The following is a 21,868-nucleotide window of genomic DNA, read 5'->3' as shown; positions in this document are numbered from 1 at the left end:
AAAATTAAATACACAAAACTATTTCGTATGATCAAATCACACTATATAGTTTCAAAAAGAAAAAATGATTAGTCCTGGAAGAAGAAAGAAACCAACATCCTTGAACGTTGGCCTGCCCGACGTATATAAGGAGAAGACAGAGCAAAAATAAATAAAAACTGAGAAAATTGAAGTTGTGGGGGAGACTTCTAGAGAGATGTTTTTGGTTTTTGCACTCTCCAATATAAAAACTGAAAAAATTATTGCTTACAACTGCTTTGGTGGAGAGGCTATTCTTTGCTATGAATATTGACTCAAAACTTTGCACTCTTCAATATAAAAGCAACCGCTTTAATTGAACCTTGCATTCTTTTGAATTTCGTTCTTGCCCTCGGCAAATCCTGACTTCGCCACTGTTCACAAGGAGTCTTGTATAAAGACATACAACATCCTCTTTATAAAGTATTTTTAACAAGTTTTGTTCAAGAGTACAGACTCCTTATTAGTACAAGAAATAAAAAGTAGGAAAAAAAACGACGGATTACCGAAGACAAACTCGTTTTTAATGTTAAAAGAATGTGACTTAAAAAATAAATATGGGAAAACTTGAAGAAAATGAAAAAAGAAAAAAAAAAGGGGATATTTGCAAAAGTCATCGGATATTCACATGTTCAGCGACAGCGAAAAAAAAACTAGCTGAAAGAGTGCAGGACTTCTTCCCTTCCTCTCCTTCCAAATTCCAAATGGTGTTGTAATTCACACCCTCATAAAATTCAAGCTCTGTGAATTCAGCTGAATGGGAACGCTCACCGGCTGCACTTTCAGCACCCTCGATTTCAACTTCACCCTCAAAACCCGCCAAATTCCGGGACTGCCATCGCCCAAGAAACCCAGGAGGAAGAGTTCTTCATGCTTCTTGTGCAGCAGAGCGAGTGTAAATACCCAGAGAATTTGTTGGGTTCCGCGTAGGAATTTTGGTAGGCTTAGATGTTATAGTTCTAGCGATAATGGTGACGGTGACGGAGAGAGTAGCAGCAGCAGCAGTGGGAGTAGTAGTAATAAGTCAACCGACTCCACGACGATGACGACGACGGAAGTAGACGAAGATAAAACGCGCACGAACGACTATGACTCTGAACCTCCATCGGTTTCTTCCAGGGTACATTGCTCATATCCATTTGGGTTTTTGCATTAGCTGTTGAATTCGCATTGGCTTGTTCTTCTCTTAATTTTGTTACCTTATAGCGTTTGGTTATCAAGTTTGAATTTTTAATGAAGAAATTGCTATAGGAATTAAAATTCGGTTTTGGGTTCTGCAAAAATAGGAGTATAAGGTTCTATATTTGTTGAATTTTCCAGTTTAGTCAGCGGGTTTTTATTTTGCGGAATTCGAAGTTGATGACGGTATGACATTGATAATAGTCGTAACGAAAAATGGTATCAACCCAATTGTGGGTTTAGTTTTGCATCACTCTAGGGTGCCTTTGAGTTCATTTTCTGTGTTAGTGTCTTTGTTCGATTGTTTTAAGAATTGTAGTTGGAGAAATTTCCTTTTTGTTTTCTACATATATATGTAGAGGTGGAGCCTCATCTGGACTTCCAACAGTTGAGATAGACAGAATCTAGTTAGCTTCAACCATTGAATGTCACCAACGGTTGGGAGCTCAGTTTCAAAGACTGACTGCAGTGCGTGTGTGTATTTACCTTGAATGCTCATGTAAGAATATAGGTTACAGATAACCGTTGTGGCTAATCTTCTACGTATGCTCTATTCATAGTAATTGTGAGGGAACTGATTATCAATGCAGATATTTGCATATGTACTGATAAAATTAATTCTAAGCGGCTAAGCTGTGTACATCTAACTTAGTACAATAACACTGTCTCTAATAGCTTGATGTGTCAATATGTCCTTCAGCCGCCAACTATATCACCACTTGGGCCTGCGTACAATAATTTCCAAGTTGACTCTTTTAAACTGATGGAACTCCTTGGGCCCGAGAAGGTTGATCCTGCTGATGTAAAGCTGATTAAGGAAGCACTTTTTGGTTATTCGACCTTTTGGGTGACCAAAGAGGAGCCTTTTGGAGACCTCGGTGAGGGCGTTCTTTTCCTTGGGAATTTGAGGGGAAAGAGAGAAGAGGTATTTGCCAAATTCCAACGTCTACTGGCTGAGGTCACGGGTAACAAGTACAACCTTTTTATGGTGGAGGAACCCAATGCAGAAGATCTAGATCCACGTGGTGGTCCACGTGTTAGCTTTGGCTTGCTGCGGAAAGAGGTCTCAGAACCAGGGCCAACCACACTTTGGCAATATGTAATTGCTTTCTTGTTATTCCTTCTAACAATTGGATCATCTGTGGAGTTAGGAATTGCATCTCAGGTACCAGTACGCCAACTTACTTCTACTTATAAATATATTTCGTGATGTTATAAATGGGTCTATCAACAATTGATTTCTTTCTCATTTTTAGATTAACTACTTAATATCGCATTTTATCAACAGATAAATAAACTTCCGCCAGAGGTGGTGAAATACTTCACAGACCCAAATGCCGTTGACCCACCAGATATGGAGTTGCTATCCCCGTTTGTAGATTCCGCTTTGCCCTTAGCATATGGTGTTCTGGGGGTTTTGTTGTTTCATGTGAGTGAGATGTCTTGCTGTTTCATGTGTTTTGGTTCAAACTTAAAAATGTATTGTTCCATGCTATATACATGGATACAATATATTTTGGCTTTAGCACTATGCTCTTTTGTTTCCATCAAGTGAAATCGTTAACCCCATGCATATGTAAGAGAGAGCTGATTAATTGTAATGTTTATTTACATTATATGTGTGATTTGATGCTTGCAAATAAAATGAACATGCTTATATGTGAGGGGCATGCTTGTGAATAAAATGAACTAGATGCTCAATTTTGTCAGTTTCAAGTGAGTGTATATGATGACTAGCATAAGTGTTGTCTGAAAATTATGTCAATTTCTTTTTCAAAAAAATTCTGTCAATTTAACCTTCTCCAAATTATTTTTTGAGTTTTGACAAATTAGTCCATATTCTGTAAATTGTGATCTTCTATTTGAATTTTACTTTTGTTCTTATTTGAATATGATTATGATGGAGTCAATTGCATGCAGGAAGTTGGGCATTTTTTGGCTGCTTTCCCAAACAAAGTAAAACTTAGCATTCCTTTCTTCATTCCTAATATTACTCTTGGTAGCTTTGGCGCCATCACTCAGGTACCTCTAATTATCCAAGTATAGCAATTTGAAACATGTCCGTTTAAGAGACTTGTCTACATTGTTTAGTATACGATCTGAGTAGGAGTGAGTCATTCCTGAATGAATAATGTAAATTTGATCTTTGTATTCTATTTCTTCCCCCTGCCACTCCCCATCCTACACACGAAGTTACATATTTTATTTAGGGGTGTGTTATCCACACACCCCATTTTACTTCTCACACACCCCTTGATAATTTCTGTTCTGATGATCTTCTTCAATTTATCTAATCCGACAAGCCGAAAATTAAAAGGTGTGTGAGAAGTAAAATTGGGATGTGTGGATATCACACTCCTTTATTTAAGATAGAGTGGTGGCTTATTCTATTCTGACATTTTAATTTCTCCCATATTTTATGTTTGAATAAGTTAGGACTTTTATATTTGTGTGATGGTTGTAGCTATAGGTATGTTGTATTTGATGCAGTAGTTTGACCTAGATATCTTTGCTCGAATTAGGTATATGTGCGCCTAGACCCTCATATCTTTCTTGTTTTGTACTTAAAGGTGATTCAGAGAATTTCTTCTCATCGGTCACTGGTTTTGTAGTTTAAATCCATTCTCCCTGATCGGAGCACAAAAGTCGACATATCACTGGCGGGTCCTTTTGCTGGTGCTGCATTGTCATTGTCAATGTTTGCTGTTGGCCTGCTGCTCTCATCTAATCCCAATGCCACAGGAGAGTTGGTGCAGGTTCCAAGCACGCTGTTTCAAGGTTCTTTGCTTCTTGGACTCATCAGTAGAGCCACTCTTGGTTATGCGTATGTCCTTCCCTTGCCTCTGTAGCACTGTTAAACTGAGCACCTTGTTTGTATGTGAGCTAAGAGACATCTATTGCAGTTTCAACTTTCACATCATATATTCATATTGACATGTTACCATCCTAAACATGCAGATCAATGCATGCTGCGACTGTTCCAATTCATCCTCTTATGATTGCTGGCTGGTACTATTTCTGGACTAGTTGCTTAATAATTTCATTGCAATGCATAACGTACTCATGAATCAAGTTTAACATTGCAGGTGTGGGTTGACAACAACAGCTTTTAATATGCTTCCAGTGGGCTGTCTTGATGGTGGAAGAGCTGTGCAGGTGAATTTGCAAAATTGTGCACAGAAATTCTCTCTGTGTTCTTTTTATAATGATTTCGTCAAATCTTTTATTTAATTTGTTTTAGTTGTTTTTTCCTTTGAAGTTGCCTAAGGTAGACATTCAGCAGTGATGATAGCTGGATTCTAATGTGGCATATGGTATATCTCTGGTATTGTAGGGCGCTTTTGGAAAAAATGCGCTAGTTGCCTTTGGCTTGACGACATACACCATGCTTGGATTGGGGGTGGTATGCCTAACTTTTACGGCTTAAAAATAACGTGCTAGTGTTTTGCTTCAAACATTAAGTTGCTTGCATTAGGTTTTTCATGTGTTCTAATGACAGTTGTTCCAACTTCCGAGGTTCGTTAAGTTTGATTTTTTTTTTTTTTTTTTTTCCTTTTTCCTTTCAGCTTGGCGGACCTCTGTCACTTCCATGGGGACTCTACGTGCTCATATGCCAGGTTTGCAAATAAGAATTTATAAATTGTGGTTTCATGCTTCCAAAAATCCTCCTCTGCTACCAGAAAAGGATAAAAAAAACCTCCATCTCATGGCATTTTTTGATTATGTAAATGTTCAGAGGACACCCGAGAAACCGTGTCTGAATGATGTAACAGAGGTTGGAACGTGGAGGAAAACAATTGTTACAGCGGCCGTGTTCCTTGTTGTACTCACACTTCTTCCTGTATGGGATGAGCTTGCCGAGGAGCTAGGTATAGGTCTTGTAAGCACATTTTGATGCATCATACGTGACAGCCGATTTTTTGTTCGAGTCATTTCGATAGTGATTCCAATAGCCATAAAGTTTGCGACTGCAATACGCATTCGATCTAGTAAAATTCCATTTTTTCACTCTTTTTCGTATTTGATAGTTCTGATGTGCTAGTATTGTAAAGATATGAATACAGAACAACTGTGAAAGTGAAACTATTACAATCTAGTTAGTGGAAAATGTGGTTTTTCATGTTTCTTGCAATCTGGAAACAACGAAAAGTGTGGGAGCACGCACGCCTGCCTAATCGGGCAGGTGCGATGTCGCATTACAGGCCCGTAGGGGCGAGTACCTTTGCAAGGCTCGTGTAAGCCACGGGCCATAAACAACCACCCTTGTTAATATATTTTTTGAATTAAATGGCTAATTAACTTGATCATCGGAATAATAGTTCACACAACGAACACTGATATTTAGCCATTCTAATCAGAAGACACTTTACCATATGATTAATGTTTTCGCACCGTTAGTTATTTTTAGCCATTTTAAGATAAGCAAATGACTTTCATGCACTTGTTTCTCTCTTAGCAAATCTTTTTATTTTTGATGTTTGGATCAAATGGAGTAAAGAATAATCACGGGACAAAAATAAGCAGAGACGTATATGAGGAGAAAAAATGTGTGCAAAAGTCATTTCACTTTTAGATGTGTTCATATGCTATATTCTCTCACAAAGATTTCAGGGTTCACAATATTGCAGACCCTCCAAATTTCTAGTGGTTTTAAGAACGCATCTCTTTGTTCCCAAAACCTAAAAAAAAAAAAAAAAAACAACTACTACGCATCTCAAACTTTTAGTTTCTCACATTGACCTTGATGTTTGAAATCATATGCATTTATGCTTTATGGTTACTCGAATATTTGTTCCTTCGTGAAATTGACAACTTTTGGACATATATGAAAGGTGTAAAATCTTACTCTTGGACATATATGGCGAATTGGGAAAAAAAAAGAGAGAGTATAGTTTCACTATAACGATCGATATAGATGATAGCAAGCGAATTTTGAAGAGTTTGCATGAAAAATATAGAAAGTTTAGATATGTAAAATAAGGAAGAGAAAATTCTAAACTAATATCGATTATTGGCGAACAACAGGGGAACTCGACTCTCTTCCTCATCATCTTCATCATCTTGGGATAGCCTTGAAAGCTGAAGAGGCTCCATGAAGCTCTGTGAAGATGGCGCCGCATCGATGTCCAAGTTCGAGGTCAAGCTGCTCATGTTGATTAGGTTAGTGGAGGTGGAGGTGTTGTTGGAGTAAGCAGGCTGTAGCATTAGTGCCATGTTCTGTTGCTGCTGCTGCGAGGTGATTTGGAGAGCATTTGCAAATGCAAACCTGCTGTTTATCAGCTGAGTTTGCACCGTTGCTAGCTCGGCTTGCAAAGATGCAACCTGCACGATATTCATGTCACAACAGTTAAACTATATATCATATCAGTTAGCCATACGTATACGTTTCAATGAGTGTATATGTGTGTACGGTTTGACTGTTTTGCCGGTGATTTGCATCTTAACTGGAGCCTTCCGGTCATGATAACTCACGTCATCTTCATGAACGTTAAAGTAAACTTGTTTTCTTATCGATATGTCATTCATATGACAAATCTCGAGTGCAACAATAAATACAATTTATTGATATGTCACCACATAAAAGTAATTGTCGATTAAGACCTTTAAAACAACTCTTTCACGTATTTTCCTAACCACTACATACATTTATTAGCTATTTAAAAATGAAAAACTAATGAAAAAAACTTGAAAACTTTGAATTTTAACGATAAAGACAAAATAAAGGGTAAAATGAACAGTACCATAATTGACCTTTTGAGTGTAAAAATATGATTTTTCATTAAAGTGAACAGTACCGCAGACTTTCCGTTAAAACTCCCTATTTAAAATTGTGTATTTCTTTTCTCAATGTTACACCTTGAAAACTGACGTGCTCCATTATTATTAGAGTGATTTTCCTTACATGCAAAAAGATCTCCTCCTTCACAAAAATTAATAGGCCAATAATTTCCATGACGGCAACAGATTAGAGAGAGATAATTTGTACGTGTAGAGATAATGGATGAATAAACATGTTAATATACGAGTTAATGAAACCTGTTGTTGCAAAGCAAGTACGGTGGAGACACAACCGTAAACCGGGTCGGAGAGCCTAGCTTGAGCCTCGTAGGTGATGGTAACGACAGCGTCATGCCGGCGGTTCAAGGGAATGTGCAACAAAAGCTTCGACACATTACTTGCCCCAAACACCTTGTGCACCGCGGCAAAGCGTGCAGCTCCTTGGTCTGAACCGAAATGGGGTGCGAATATGCACCCACTTATGCACTTCCTCCTCAAAAACTTGCACGCCCCACATGGAGCTGCACCACTACCTGAACCTACTACATTACTAGTTGTTGTTGTCGTTCTGACTGCCGCCTCCATAGAAGCGCGCTTTCCTCCCCCTCTGCTGGATGTGCCCTTCCTTCGACCCTCAGACGTGCCATGATCTCCTTGTTCTGGCTGATCAGCCATCAAGTAATTAATGGAAATAATATTGGAAGGACTAGCTAATTAACAAGTTGGTCTATAGGTGTGTAGGAAGGTATAAATTAAGGGTAATTTAATAAGATTTATATTTTTTTTTTTTTTGGGGGGGGGGGTTGGAAGCAAAAGAGAAGGGTGGTGAGTTTGGTGCTTATAAGGAAACTGCCGGAGCTAGCAGTGCACGTTTGTCTCGTGAAATAGTTGGCAACCTGAATGTGCTAAGCCTTTTTTTCTTTCTGAGAGAGAGAGAGAGAGAGAGAGACGTTATGGTTGGTGAAGTTGATGGATATTGAGTGAGTGAGTGAAGTGTGAGTGTGGTAGCTGCATGGTGTGTCTGAGGTCCGCGTGCAAAGGCCAGGGAGTAATACGTGAAAGTAGTTTTTATTAATATAGCCCGTGAAACATATCAATCATTTCATTTACTTTTATTTATAACAATCAAATGACGTAAAAATTTCAGTTAGTTTTATGAGAGAGTTTGTTAATTTATTTAGTTTTATGAGAAGAGTTTGTTAATTTATAAAATTAAAATCTTAATTAGTTTTATGAAAAGTGGTTTTGTTAATTTATCCTATTAATGGTGTTAGTTTTAAGTATACTAGTATAAAAATGGTAAATGACACTTGTATGGAACTTGTGGAAGGTTGTCTTCGATCATGGAAAGGCAGGCACAAGATTTGTATTGCCCGTAGCGTGTGGGATGCGGAAAAGCTCAAAGTGCATGGGTGCACATGTCATGCATAATCTTTTACCTGTAGTTGATAACAAAATTAATAGAGAAATACTGAGCAAGATGTTTATGTTTTAATGAAGAAAATATGCACTTGCATTAAAGTCTGAAATGGTGAAAGCATAACATGTCAGTATGTTCTGTTGATAATATATGTGACACTGGTCATCCTTAAATTTTTATGGTCAAAGCAAAAGGTTCAAAAGTGACACATTCTATATTAAATGAAAAATGTTACAGATTTTATTTCTTTCTATGTGCTTTTTTTTTCTTTTTTTTCTTTTAATCTTTAACACAATCTAAATTTACGATAAAATAGAATTATATAAAGGCCAAGTCTGGTAATGTAAACTTGTAACTAAGTAGGTATTAAAGTGATTGATGACCGATGGATCCTTGGTAAAGCATGATATTTGAAATATGTTCACCACCATATGATGATATGAGATCCTTTAAACACGCCCTAAGCTACTCGGATTAGTAGGCGACCCCCCACAATGAGCGTGTAGCAAACAAACAAACACACATTTGGAATCAACTAAAAAAAAAGAATTATATAAAGAAATTTTACAGACTTAAAGGGAGAATGAGAGAGGATAGATGGGGATAAAAGGTAAATAACGTTTGCTCAGTATATGTAGTACGCTGGACACATACGATCCCTTGTAAACCAAGAAATCTGGATAAAAGGTAAAGAACGTTTACACTCATTAATTTACAGTTGTGACTTAAAAACCAAGAAATCTCTAAACTGCTGCAGAACATAGATAACTGGCCGGCAAGGCATGGTTCGCCATCGGTTGATCCCTTTAAGGTCTTCAGTAACCTATGATGCCGGATATGAGTAATGCAACATCTTTCTCGGCGGAAGTCATTAATTCTCTCTGTGTAGCTAGCTGTGGCTTGAATTCTCAAGCATAAAAAAAACTCCGGTAACTCACAACTAAAAGGTGAGGCGTGGAGGTTGTGAAGGTGAAACCGGAGAGCCCTCACTGCTCTGGGATTCTCCTCCTTGCCATGCATCCTGAACTTGTTCAGCATACTGCAAGTTCCACAGAACATCCTCAATAGAAGGCCTTTCTGATGGATCCTTGCGCAGACACCGAACACAAATTTCCATCATTGTCTTCACTGACTGATCCAAGCACGTCTGCTTAACCCGTGGATCAACCACGCTTCTTCGAGCTTCATCATCAGCTGTAAGGGCCACTTGTAGCTGCATATCATCAACGAATATATATAAGTCAACTACTTATTTCCCATATTAGTATATTACCGTTCCTGGCAAAGGAAAAAAGAGGAACTATTTTCAGAAATAATAAGGATATCAATGCAAGTTTTTTAGAGTTCGATCTGAGTAATGGCCAGAATTTAGAGGAAACCTAAGCATTTACATAATAAGAAGGAAAGGAGGCTTTATGGTTGAAGGAATTGGTTTAAGAATTTGAAAGCTCAGTTGTGAAATTAGCCAACACTAAGTCTTCCATGAAAGGTCTGCGAGGGCATTGCAGGCAGCGTGGGAGATATTGAAAGATCTTGTTTCCTGAAAAATTAAAATGGATCCTTTGAAGAAAATATAAGAAAGGCAAGTTTCTTTTACCTGATCTTCTAAGGCCCCGATTTGAGCCTCATACTTCACCTGCCTCCCCTTGATCATTTCCAGCAATATTACTCCAAAGTCATGAACATCAGTCCTATCGTCGTCTTTCTTCCTGTCAACCAACATAGCACAACGGTTACAATGCAATACTGTGAAGGTAGCGAGAGGTGACAAGGTGTCGACAAGAACAAAGGCGTGCTAAGACTATGATCAAAAGTAATTAAAATTAAAAAGTTCCTATGAATGGTGCATTTAAGTGTTTTAGTATACATGTAGCTTAAAGTGATTGAAAATTTTCATTGCAGACCTTGCACCGGTACTGGAAGTTACACATCTGCTCGAAGAGACTCCATGACCACCCGGCGAGGAGGAGCATATCTGAAAACCAGTGCATAATGATCTGCCTCGAGAAATCGAATGGACAATCCCCCAATGAATTAATTACAACATAATGTTTTACCTGTTCCATATTTTCTTCTAACAGAGGAAGGTTGTAACTGCTAATTTTCGCAACAAAATTCTGATCCAGTAAAATGTCTGTTATTTTAAGATTATTTGAAAATACACCAGGCATGATCCCCGTGTGCAAAAACTGAATGCCCTTTGCTGTGCCTATTGCAGCTGCTATGCGTTGTGTCCACGCAAGTGATCGTCTGGGATGTCCCCCTTCCGAAGAGAAAAAACAGAACGGAAAATTCCAGATAAATGTGTGAAATCAAAAGAAAAGAAGGTCATGGTGGAGAAACTAAATAAAATATTTCATGATGAGTTACCAGATATCCAGCTCCGAAGTGTGCCATTTGGTACATATTCGAAGACAAGAAATATTCTGCTGACGCTCGAATCATCCAAGTAACACTCAAAGCAGTGTCCAAGTGCGCTGACCAAATGGCGATGCCGTAGTTTCATAATTAGCTCTATATGGTGCATGAAGTTTTCAGTGCTGTGACTTCCTTTCATTTTCAAGCATCTGATGGCAACAAAAGAACCATCCTTCAACTGGCCTCTGTACATCTGAAACCACAAAAGGAACGAAAACACCAGCTAACGACCATTAATTTAAGATCAGAAGAAATTGTAATTCTACGATGTGATTCATAGTTAATCACACAAAACTGCATTCAAAAGCTCAATACCACTTGAAAATAAAAGGTTTATGTTATGTACCTGTCCATGTGAGCCTTCACCCATGAAAGTAGACGTATCAAAGTTTTGTGTAGCGTCCTCAAGTTCCTCGAGTGAAAAGGTTCGATAACCTGGAAGGCCAAGCGCTCCCGACTTCATTGTTTGAGATATATATCCTTTAGGCATAAGCAGAATATCAGACTATCAGACATTTTGAATAAACTGGAAAATTTAACCAATCAACATCCAGTACTTACGTTTTTCCTTTCTCATAATTTATTTTTGTGTGTATGCGAGTGTGCGTGTGTGTGAGCGACAGAGAGATGAGAACTTACTTGCATCTGATAGTAACTTTGAGGTATATCCACTTGATGCATTCTCTGTTACTGATCTTGTTGGAGATTTCTTCGTTGTCTTGTTGGCATTCATTCTTCTATATACAAAGAAGATTACACCGAAAAGTAGAACACATCCAAAAAGCGCTCCAATTATACCCAAGGCAAGGGCTGCTTTGGAGGCTTGCTTTCGCTTGCTTCGGTCAGGTACTATTCCAACAGCTAACGCCTCATTGTGGCAAAATGGAAGCGGATGTTGATTTTGATTACTAGTAGCTAAACAATTGCTTGCATACAGGAAAACCTTGTTCTTAGAATCCGACTCAAGACATTTTGGCAAGCTTCCAGTCAAAAGATTCGAGGATAAATCCACAACTTTAAGTTCAGCATTGCAAGATGAATTTTCGAAAAGCATTCCTGTGAATTTATTTCCTGAAAAATTAAGGTAAGTAATCGAAGGTAGAGATAGCAGCGATGGAGGAAATGGCCCCACGAACATGTTGGAAGAAACGTCTAGACATTGTAGCTGATAATAGGAGCTCAATTCAGCTGGGATGGAAGACCGAAATTTGTTCTTTCTCAGTACAAGGGTGACCAACTTTTTCCCAAGTTTCGGAAACTGAGGTCCAAAAGCATTATCTCCCACTTCAAGAACTTGAAGGTTCGTCAAACGACTAAAATCAGGCAGTTCCCCATAGAAGTGGTTATGAGAAAGCCCAAGAAGTCTAAGACTTTCCAACTCACTCAATGAACTCGGCAAGGATGAATTGAACAAGTTCTTCTTCAAACTCAAAACAGATAAAACTGGTAGCGAACCCAGCCCTTCTGGAAGCAGTCCAGAAAACATGTTGTCATCGAGTATAAGTGTCTGGAGGCTTGTTAGAGAGGAAAGCTCTGGAGGGATGGTGCCATACAAGAAATTTGAGGTCACATTAAGTATTTCGAGTGATGATAAACGCGCGATTTTACCAGGCAAGTTTCCCCATAAACCAAGAGAGACCAATGTGAGGACTTTCAAGCTCGGAAGCTTAACCAGAGTTGTTACAAAGGAATCAATTGAAAAGTTTCGAGGCAACAAAGGAGCAGGTTTTTCGCCGATTATATGCAGCTGGGTTATGTTCCCTTCGTAGCATGAGACCGCAAAAGAAGAATTCACTTCAAAGTTGCAAAAATCTGTGTAGTTATTCAAGCTTTTCGAGACAGTTGGAAAGTTTAGGAGTCGCGTAATTCTCATAAGGGTCAGAGCTTCGGAGGATAGGTGCTGTTCGGAATCACGAACTGAAAATATAATGACAGCAAGAACCAAAGGCAGAGAACAGAGAGAGCGTTTTGCCATAGCAGTTCCAGTTACTGCATTCAGCTTCCCAAAACCATATACAAAAACCCTACGATCAGATTAACATGATATATAAAAAAACATATATAAACATATGATCAAAATATAAGAAATTCAAGTCTTCATTTATCAAATTCCAACTGAAATGTATGTTTTATCGATTTCGCATCAGAACACAAGTTTATTCAGGAACAAGAATGTTACCTTAGCTCAATGGATTGAAGATTGAACAAATAGCTCAGTGACCTTGAGATCCAAACAAATCCAGGAAAATAATGATGATTACAAATCCACAAGCTATTGCTTTTCCAAATCCCTGTGAAAACAAATTAACAAGATCGATACGTTCAGAAAGACGAGTCATTGGCCTGCTACTAACCACACCACACCGGTACGTCAAGATTTCGTTGGTTACAATTTTACTAAACAAATGATTGTTACTTCAACTTCAAAAGAAAGTAAATATTCACCAAAAACTGCTCCAATAAAAACATAGAAATCCCCTCCAACAAAAGAAAGGAAAACTTTCAAACTACAACACAAACAGCAAGATTTTCGACCAAAAGAAAAACCAACTCAGATAATTATTAAACAGAAGCAAATTTAAGCAAAATCCAACAAAATATAATAAATAAATAAATAAATAACACACTGACCTGCCTATTGCTTCAGAAAATCCCAAAGTTTTGTGAGCCACTCGTTGAATCCAACAGTCAGCAGTTTCAGAGGTGCCCGAAAATCTTAGTGACTGACAAACGAAAGAGATTGAGTTTCTTCTTCTCTTCTCTCTTCTCCACAAGTCAGCTTCTGGTTTGCTTTCTGGTTGTAGTTTGAATAACACAACAAGACAGTCTAGTCACAACTTGAAACTGACGTTTTATTTTTTTTAATATTTATTTTAGTTATTTTTCTCTGTGTTTTTATCTTTGCCTTTCTGGAATATATTCTTGTGCTTTTTGGAAAGCTAAACTCAAGGGGCAGCCATAGTTGGACTGCAACTGAAAGTAAAAGCAAAAAAAAAATATTCCTTCGGAGGAGAATGGAAGCTTTATTTCACTGTAACTGTCTGTGAGTGTGGAAGATTGTCGAAGAGCATAAATATAAAAAATCACGTCGGAAAATTAACAAAAATAAATATTACGTATATTGTGTTGTACTATTTTTTAGTTACATCGAGACTTTTAACAGTAAAACTCTATATTCAACATGATGTGCATGTTGAAAGACAACACTAAAACGACTAGTAGTACACTGCTGACCCGTCTTTATGAAATTTTGAGAGAAATCGATCTACTAATAATATTCTCTGAATTCCAGATTGATTTCGAAGATTATAATTTATTTAAAAAATGGGAAACAGTAAAATAAAAAGGTGGGCAGGGCAAGGAGCCAAAGGCAACACAATGGGCGTAAGCTTTCGCTTTCTGACTGTGGTGTTGTGGTCAGCTTTGGCTTTCCATCCATACGTCACGTGCTGGTGTAGCCCTGGCCCACTCTCTCCACATAATCTGTTGCTTTTCGCACCTTTTTCTACTTTCCCTTCTGCAACCGTCAACTCTCTCTCTCTCTCTCTCATTTGTAATTTGTTCCCAAATAAAACTTGTTACACAAGGTTTTTAATTAGTGATGATGAATTTTGCAAAACTTCGTCACCATAAGTTTCTTAAAATTCACACTAAACATTGTGGAGATGTTTTAATCGACGGAACTTCATTCTAGCTAAACTAAGCTAATAAAAAAAATTGTGTTGCGAGTCCTGTTCTAAAAATCCTTCCCTATAGCCGTCTAGGAGCTAGGTAGCTAGTCATCGTTCCGATTAATGTTTGGGCGTTTAAAAATTAAGAAAGGGCATTTAGACCTGCTGAGGCGCCGACCTACACTGCCTAAGCACCCGCCTAGCCCACCTAGACTCGCCTAGGCACCCGCCTAGATTACGACTCACTTAGATAAAAAATAGAACTTTTATTTTGCATTTTATTTTTTTCAATAAATTATAAGAGACTTGTTTAATACTTAAACGAACAGACATTATATGCTTGTTCTCCATGTTTTCATTATGTTCCAATACTTCATAATATATGTGTCATTCTATTTTGTAGTTTATGATGTAATTATATATATTTTCACTTAGATAGGAAATAGAACTTTCATTTCGCATTTTATTTTTTTCAATAAATTATAAGAGACTTGTTTAATACTTAAACGAACAGACATTATATGCTTGTTCCCCATGTTTTCATTATGTTCCAATACTTCATAATATATGTATCATTCTATTTTGTAGTTTATGATGTAATTATATATATTTTAAGTATAAATAAACACTTATTTACACGAAATATAATAGATTTACTTAAATCCGTCTAATCCGCCTAGGTGCCTACCTAGACGTTAGGCCCTAGCCAGCCACCCGACTAGCGCCTAGTATCTTTTAGAACCTCTCACGACAATATAATATAAAATATGAACTGCACACAAAATTTGATTGATTTAAAGATCAAACTTTGTGTCCTGAGACGAACCGGTCACAATATTTATTTTAAAATCTTACAAACCCTTCATTTCATGTTAAATTCTCATTATTTTGTCATGATTTTATTTCATTTGTTGCAACATCTTCTCATATTTCCATTGAGGATACCAGCCTTCGAACTCACAACAATGAGAATTCATGATTCCACACTTCACCACAATGGTAGGAAGAATGGATGAGCTCAAGAAATTGTGCGACATCATAAGGACAAAGGTGGTCAATAAGGAAAAGCATTTTCCTATGTTTTGTGTGCGTTGGGACACAATTGGAGACTTTAGGTTCAAAGACCAACTTATTTAAAGTAGAAGAATCAAATAACATGGAATTGAGAGCTTTTTAACGTCACACAATCACACATATTCTTACTTTTTTTCTTTTCTTTATACAAATTAATCGATAATGAGGGAGGAAGAATCTTGAGTTAAGGATATAAGTTGTTATCTACCTCAACAAGTAATATTAAAGATGACGAAATCGAATTTAACATATTGTAAGAATGAACGTTCTTAAGTAACTCAGCTACAAACTATTTTTTTATCCTTATTTTTTCTTTTTCCTTTCACTTTCATAATCTAGGACTTGACTATAATACGTACATTTATTTTATACATTCATCATCTAATAGTTAGATATGATCAGATATATAATATCTCATCTTATTGTTTTTACACATTTACTAAATACATTCACCACTTAACATATGTTATGAATTGTGTATTTACCATCTATCCCAAGCTACCTAGACAAAACAGGCGCACCTTGTCATCTTTTCTACTCTCTTTTTTCCTACTTTGTATATCCTATAGTTGTAGTAGCTTTGTGAATCTGTTAGGTTCTTGCGACTCTCTGTGCTTAGAGTGAGTCCAGCTTGAGTTTTAGGTATTGTCAAATATAATATTCTTTTTTTTTTATTGTATATTTAACCGTTAGTTGACGAATACATTAAGTAAATACATGTACTATTAACCAACGTTGATTAGTTTCCCATGTATTTCAGAGGTTCAAGCCCATAAGCATTGACAATTCGTTATACACTCCAAGGTTTTAAATGGAGGGTGTTATTTTTATATTACAACGAGGAGGATAGATTGGGTGCCCGATTAGATATGCTTTATTAAAGGTATAGGCCCCCTGGTCCAGGAGACCCACCTACACCTACGTCAGGGTCTCCTTTCCACTTGGTCTAGGACTCCTGTGGTCCTATTTTAACTCCGACATTAGGGCCCAACCCACCCCTAATTTGTCTTGAGGCCGTAGATGTCCCCCCGACGAAAGATTCCGTCTCCCAACACTACAATTCATTACATTTGCTAAAACTCAAAACTCGAATCTCGTTTAATTTTAAGAAAACTAATAAAAAAAATTTAAAATTTTAAGTTTTAATGATAATGACAAAAATAAAAAAAGTAAAGTAAATAATATCAGATTGATCTTCTAATATAAAAATATGATTTTTCGTGAAAATAAAGTATCAGAATCTTTTCGTTAAAGTCCACTTTAATTTTTTGAAACACAAATTTGTTAGACAGCATCTTAGAACTCAACTCGTGTCTTACGTTGTTGTTCAAAGGTATCGTATAAGTGTGATGTGATTGAAAATTAACAAAAATCAATTTTTTATATTTTAATTCAAAGTTTTCTTATGCAAATAAGAAAATAAAAGACAAAATTAATGAAAAAAGTTTAAAAACTTTGAGTTTTAATCAAAATGACAAAAAAATGTAGTAAATGAATAGTATCATAAATGATTTTTTAGAATAAAAATATCATTTTCGTTAAAAAATGAACAACGCCAAAAATGTTTCGTTAAAACTCTCCAAATAAAACTCTTAACAAAACTTTTTAAAAGCTCGTGACACATCTAACCAACAAGAGTTATATTAGTGCCACGTAACAGTTTTAACAAGTTTATTAAACGGACTTTAACGTGAGAAGGCAAAGTGAGACGTGACACAAGTTTGAGTTTCAAGGAATTACGTGCTAAAAGTTGAAAAACAACAAAAAGAAACGAGCAAACCACCGTCTTTTAAAAAACATGAGCTCTTTGAGCAACATGATTGTCCAAATACTAAAAATAGGAGAACGAAGAAACAATGAGACAAAGCTCAACAACCGCCTTGTGTAACAAAGTAGTCAAATTCATAAACCATGAACTTAAAGGTAACCAAATCCACCTAACCTTATTCTTTTTCTTCTAAAAATCTGTAAAACTATGGTACATAAGCAAGAACAAAGTAATGAAATGACACTCTACATCCATCTTAAGGGAATAAATCCGGAGATAATCCCTTCCACCAAATCCCCCCAATCAATTAATCCAGATCTTTGAAATTTGATTCAACGGCTACAAATAGAGATCCCTTTAAAAGTTATAATAACTTTAGCCGTTTGATCAAATTTCAAAAGCCCGAATTAGGTGATTGGGTGAATTTGGTGGAGGGGATCCAGAGAGGATACCTTTCCTCATCTTAATTCAAACACTGTACCAAGGAAAATGTGAGATTTCCGTCTACATCAGAGCGTGGAGACGAATAAATACTCGGAGGGCATATACATCAGGAGAGCTACGAACTCCTCTCGGTAACTCGTGGACCCAAGTACTCGATTCTATCCATTTCCGCGTACTCAGGCATTTCAATCTCTTCCAACCACCCATAACTATCGTGTTTCTCTTCAGTTACTGCTGCTCCTCCATCTGCGTCGAATTGACAAGCAAATAAGATATAGCTTATAAACTCAAACGTGCATCAAAATGCCAGTAACAAGTTTCAGTATTTTAACAAGTCTCAGTAACATGTTTCAGGAGTTCAAGTTTCTTCAATGGTTAAATAGAATGACCGAGGACCGTGCCCAAGCAGCCTAAGCAGAAAATGGTCAGGTTAAATCATCATGTAGCTGGAGATTTTTGGACCTGTACACAAATACTAAACATACACTGGAGAAGCGAGTGTTGAGAATATAAAAACATCCGCTCTACCTATAGCTAATTGAATTTGAGTTCGATGCTCTAAATTTTTAAGACAGGCCTCATCTCGTAGATTAACATTCTCTTTTTGTATCGCCAAATGGCTCACCAATTGCATCATGCACAATCTCTGATGGTTCCTCCATTCTCCCACATTGCTTGTGTAACTTTTATAAATGCAAGTCCGAGAAAAATCCATACGCATCATGCCATAATTTGGTTGTTTTCACGACAGATCAAAGAAAATAAACCATTTGGCAACTTGTCAAGAAAGCAAAAGTTCACTTACTTGAATAAGCCGCATAGGGATGATCTTTGTAATACGTGCAATCCCGGCCATCTTCTATAGAATAGGGTGGTCCCATCACATCGAGCACTGCACAGGGTGTTACGGCTGTGAAGGCATGGATGTTGCCACCTTTTGTTGGATAAAGTACTGATGCTTTGCATGAGGCTGTGAAGACACTATCAGCTTTCAACTCGGCCAGTCTCACTGCAAAATCATCCTACTAGTATTAGATACTGGTAAAGACACAGTCCCAGATAGTTTTTATTTTCGTTTTAATTTTACAGGAGAGTGATATCGACTCACATTGAGGCGCAGGCGTGGAGCCATCTGAATTAACGGGATCAACCCAATCGTATGATTTAATATGCATCTTGCCTAATAGAAGCTTACTGAAAACAGTCATATCTGGATGGTTATGGAGTGGGATAACACCATTTGCTGGAATAAAAAAGCAGCACAACTGCACATGGAAATAAACAGGAGAACCAATCAACAATCGATCAAGTAAACGCTTTTTGAAAACGAAACTTCGCTTTTTTATGTTATTAATATATGGCCATCTAAAAGAACTAATAATCAGTTCTGCAGAAAGCCACCCAAGTTAATACTGGACCAACTAGGTAGAAAGAAGTACAAACTTACCGAAAATTTGTTGCACTCGTATATGGTTGTATACGTGACCCTAGGAGTGGGGAACCGCAGATCCCTACTTAGCCCAACATCTTCTGGTCTCATATTATCTACAGCACCACAATAAAATCGGCTTGTGAAGAAGATGGCAGACAATGTTTCCTTCACGCATGAAATGAATCAAATATTTATCCGGACTACATATCACTTTCATACATAACAATTCCATGCCAATGCTTGCCTGCCCCTCTCCTTAATCTTTTCCCCAGCATTACACACACGCACGTCCACGTATACATAATTGTACGCCATGATATTCTAGATTCATTATCTATTGCAGGCTACAACATATTAAATCCGATTTTGGACTGCGCACGCTCTCCTTTCTATTTCCTCAAAATCCACCTACGGTGGTAGGAAATATCAGTCAAAGTTAAACCAAATAGTAGTATATGATAGATCATTACGGTGACAATCGAAATTGTGGTTTACTCCAAGAAAATGCTCCAGAAGCGGGGTGAAATTAAGGTGTTTCGATGTCGCCATGGCCAGACATACAACACATACAGTCTGGCAGAACAATAATCTTTTGAACAAATAAACATCTTGAACAAATTTTCCCCATTCAGCCACATTACCCCGACACTCCACCAACTACATATTTAGAAAGCAACTCAAATTTGCAATTTTTCCTAAAACAGGAGGTGGTTTATTTCCTAGATACAGCAACGTCATCAAATTCTTTCCTAAATTCGCAAATTTGGACTTTTTCCTAAACAAAAGGACAGGAATTTTTGTCATAGCACAGACAAACGCACATACATAGATCGAAACGCAACGGATAGGAATTCGAATAGACAAAAACATATGACCATATTCTCAATGTTCCTAGTACCAGATTCGTATAATAAAATATCAATCAAACGTATACGACAACAACATGTGACTGAACTAATCAAAAGTAAAGTATGAAACTTGGTAAATCCGAAAAACGTACCGAGGATGCGACGCAGCTTTTGCACATGGCGAGGGGAAGGAACGGTTCCGGGGCCTTTGAAAGCGTTTCTGCACGCACGAAGGAGCTGTTGCAGCGGAGTTGGAACCCTCGCAGTCCTCATAGTCATATGTATATGTATCTGTGTGTGTGTGTATAACTATATATTCACTTCAGATGCAGCACAGAATTTCTCCTTCAAACCCCAGAATTCAATATCTAAATTGAGCAGCAAAGAAGCAAGAAAAACAACTGATCCGCAAAGCAAAGATTAATTTCAGAATGGTCGGAAGGTGTTTGATGAAATGCCAAAGAGAAGTGAGGCGATGATGATACCGTGTAACAGTGGGAGGGATGAGGAGATGTAGGATCATATATAAGGATTGAGCCATCGAGAGAGAGAGAGAGAGAGAGAAAGGAGGAGAGAGAAACCAAAACCAGGGGCGGCACGGGTGGATGTGGTGCGGAAGAGGAAGAAAAGTTCGTAGATTTGTGGGAAAAACAAAGGAAAAATTAAGAGACAAGGTTCTGCAGTTCCGCCATTTGTACCCATAGATTTGAGTTGAAACCGGCTTAGCTGGCCACGCCAGGATGTGAAATGACCAAATGGCCATATACGATGGCGAATACTGTTGGCTTTGACCTTGTAATTGGTAATTTGGCTGGGAAAATATCTTGCTCCTCACAACAACCAACCACGTGTCGCTCTCTCTGGAATCAATTGTTTTATTTTATTATTATTATTATTTTTTTTGGTTATTGTATTATTATTCTTACTGCGGCTTGTTCTCTTTACAAAACTTCGGGTTGCTTCTTGGTAAAGCACTTTCTGGCAGAAAGTGTCGAAGTGTTTCTTCTAAAATAAGAATACTCTCAAGAGAGAAATTTAAGTTATGAAATGTACTGTGAAGGATTTTGGTGAAAGTCCTTAAATGTGTTAGATGAAAATGTTGGAGGGAGGTGAAATATTTTCTTTTTGTATATAGAACTCGTTTGGATATGTTTTTAAAATGACCGACAATATTTTTTGTGAAATTATTTTGAGAACTAATCCTTAGTAAAAATGCAAGTAAATCGTAGAAAAATACTTAAAATACTTCTTGGAATAAGCACATAAAAAGCACTTCAAGTACTTTTGGAATCCAAAAACATTTTCTCTAAAAGTGCTCTCAGTTATTTTAAAAGCACATCCAAACGAGTCCATAAGAAGTTGTCAAATCAAACTCTTATAAATAGAAGTATGTATAGAACTTCATTACAACACACCAGATCAAAAGTGAAAAACAATAACACCACTATCTCCTTCCTCTCTTTACCTACATCATTTATGTGATACATTGCACCCATTTCGCTTCTATCTCTATCAAAGGTTATCTCTCTCATTTTTGCCTATTTATAATAGTTATGTGAATCAGTTCACTTCGTAACTATTTCTTATTTACTAACATATATATTTGATTTTTTTTAGTTTTCTTGTAAATCTATAACAAAGTATTAAAACATCAAGAATAAGGCATGTTTCTAAGAGAACTTGTTATTTCCTTCTCGCATTTAAGTAAACATGTCTCTGCAGATAATACTTTACCACAGTGAAAGTTGTAATTATGCCAATGCATCTTAGTGCGGGTTTGATTCGTATCAATATCCCTTTCTTTTTTACCACTAACAA

General features: G+C 37.2%; 4 protein-coding genes across 8 annotated transcripts; 1 reads left to right on the top strand and 3 right to left on the bottom strand.

The window, feature by feature from the left end:
- The first annotated feature begins 632 nt into the window (after positions 1-632).
- Positions 633-5,317, top strand: LOC103944371 (probable zinc metalloprotease EGY1, chloroplastic). 2 transcript variants are annotated; one of them, XM_009354809.3, is made up of 10 exons: positions 652-1,138; positions 1,898-2,362; positions 2,486-2,626; positions 3,118-3,219; positions 3,810-4,021; positions 4,156-4,206; positions 4,284-4,353; positions 4,532-4,600; positions 4,764-4,814; positions 4,934-5,317. In XM_009354809.3, exons 1-10 carry the CDS (start codon positions 776-778, stop codon positions 5,090-5,092), a joined length of 1,683 nt encoding a protein of 560 aa, XP_009353084.1. In that variant the 5' UTR covers positions 652-775; the 3' UTR covers positions 5,093-5,317. The 2 variants fall into 2 exon arrangements, with proteins under 2 accessions (XP_048432637.1, XP_009353084.1); XM_048576680.1 differs by lacking the exon at positions 3,118-3,219 and having other exon boundaries at positions 633-1,138.
- A 134-nt stretch (positions 5,318-5,451) lies between these two features.
- Positions 5,452-7,707, bottom strand: LOC103944444 (LOB domain-containing protein 20-like). Its single transcript, XM_009354909.3, has 2 exons — positions 7,234-7,707; positions 5,452-6,519 (listed from the first exon to the last, which is right to left on the bottom strand). Exons 1-2 carry the CDS (start codon positions 7,648-7,650, stop codon positions 6,196-6,198), a joined length of 741 nt encoding a protein of 246 aa, XP_009353184.1. The 5' UTR covers positions 7,651-7,707; the 3' UTR covers positions 5,452-6,195.
- A 1,286-nt stretch (positions 7,708-8,993) lies between these two features.
- LOC103944373 (probable inactive leucine-rich repeat receptor-like protein kinase At3g03770) lies at positions 8,994-13,979 on the bottom strand. 4 transcript variants are annotated; one of them, XM_048576505.1, is made up of 9 exons: positions 13,445-13,979; positions 12,993-13,104; positions 11,453-12,802; positions 11,160-11,293; positions 10,766-11,006; positions 10,453-10,658; positions 10,300-10,370; positions 9,993-10,104; positions 8,994-9,608 (listed from the first exon to the last, which is right to left on the bottom strand). In XM_048576505.1, the coding sequence occupies exons 3-9, from the start codon at positions 12,786-12,788 to the stop codon at positions 9,336-9,338; spliced, it is 2,373 nt and encodes a 790-aa protein (XP_048432462.1). In that variant the 5' UTR covers positions 12,789-12,802; positions 12,993-13,104; positions 13,445-13,979; the 3' UTR covers positions 8,994-9,335. The 4 variants fall into 4 exon arrangements, with proteins under 4 accessions (XP_048432462.1, XP_048432460.1, XP_018502261.2 ...); XM_048576503.1 differs by having other exon boundaries at positions 11,453-12,837; positions 13,445-13,978; XM_018646745.2 differs by having other exon boundaries at positions 11,453-12,812; positions 13,445-13,978.
- A 3,346-nt stretch (positions 13,980-17,325) lies between these two features.
- LOC103944374 (plant cysteine oxidase 2-like) lies at positions 17,326-20,386 on the bottom strand. The gene is made up of 5 exons (XM_009354816.3): positions 20,203-20,386; positions 19,218-19,315; positions 18,879-19,035; positions 18,576-18,779; positions 17,326-18,016 (listed from the first exon to the last, which is right to left on the bottom strand). The coding sequence occupies exons 1-5, from the start codon at positions 20,327-20,329 to the stop codon at positions 17,886-17,888; spliced, it is 717 nt and encodes a 238-aa protein (XP_009353091.2). The 5' UTR covers positions 20,330-20,386; the 3' UTR covers positions 17,326-17,885.
- Between the last annotated feature and the right edge of the window lie 1,482 nt (positions 20,387-21,868).

Source organism: the organism of the source record quoted next, unplaced genomic scaffold (genome assembly GCF_019419815.1).
Source record: "Pyrus x bretschneideri cultivar Hongxiangsu unplaced genomic scaffold, Pyrus_bretschneideri_v1 Contig9, whole genome shotgun sequence".
In the NCBI taxonomy this organism is placed as follows: domain Eukaryota; kingdom Viridiplantae; phylum Streptophyta; class Magnoliopsida; order Rosales; family Rosaceae; genus Pyrus; species Pyrus x bretschneideri.
Note: the sequence above shows the minus strand (reverse complement) of the source record. Positions and strands in the feature narration are given on the sequence as shown.

What these genes read in the sequence shown, in the direction of transcription:
- LOC103944374 (XM_009354816.3), bottom strand. Translation starts at nt 20,329, where the DNA reads ATGACTATGAGGACTGCGAGGGTTCCAACTCCGCTGCAACAGCTCCTT. An exon ending in AAAGCTGCGTCGCATCCTCG is followed by an intron (nt 19,316 to 20,202) that starts GTACGTTTTTCG and finishes GTGGTGCTGTAG; the next exon opens with ATAATATGAGACCAGAAGAT. An exon ending in TCCCTATGCGGCTTATTCAA is followed by an intron (nt 18,017 to 18,575) that starts GTAAGTGAACTT and finishes AATTCGACGCAG; the next exon opens with ATGGAGGAGCAGCAGTAACT.
- LOC103944371 (XM_009354809.3), top strand. Translation starts at nt 776, where the DNA reads ATGGGAACGCTCACCGGCTGCACTTTCAGCACCCTCGATTTCAACTTC. An exon ending in AGTTAGGAATTGCATCTCAG is followed by an intron (nt 2,363 to 2,485) that starts GTACCAGTACGC and finishes TTTTATCAACAG; the next exon opens with ATAAATAAACTTCCGCCAGA. An exon ending in ATGGTGGAAGAGCTGTGCAG is followed by an intron (nt 4,354 to 4,531) that starts GTGAATTTGCAA and finishes CTGGTATTGTAG; the next exon opens with GGCGCTTTTGGAAAAAATGC.
- LOC103944444 (XM_009354909.3), bottom strand. Translation starts at nt 7,650, where the DNA reads ATGGCTGATCAGCCAGAACAAGGAGATCATGGCACGTCTGAGGGTCGA. An exon ending in TACTTGCTTTGCAACAACAG is followed by an intron (nt 6,520 to 7,233) that starts GTTTCATTAACT and finishes AATATCGTGCAG; the next exon opens with GTTGCATCTTTGCAAGCCGA.
- LOC103944373 (XM_048576505.1), bottom strand. Translation starts at nt 12,788, where the DNA reads ATGGCAAAACGCTCTCTCTGTTCTCTGCCTTTGGTTCTTGCTGTCATT. An exon ending in GTGAAGGCTCACATGGACAG is followed by an intron (nt 11,007 to 11,159) that starts GTACATAACATA and finishes TTGTGGTTTCAG; the next exon opens with ATGTACAGAGGCCAGTTGAA. An exon ending in ACTTCGGAGCTGGATATCTG is followed by an intron (nt 10,659 to 10,765) that starts GTAACTCATCAT and finishes TCTCTTCGGAAG; the next exon opens with GGGGACATCCCAGACGATCA.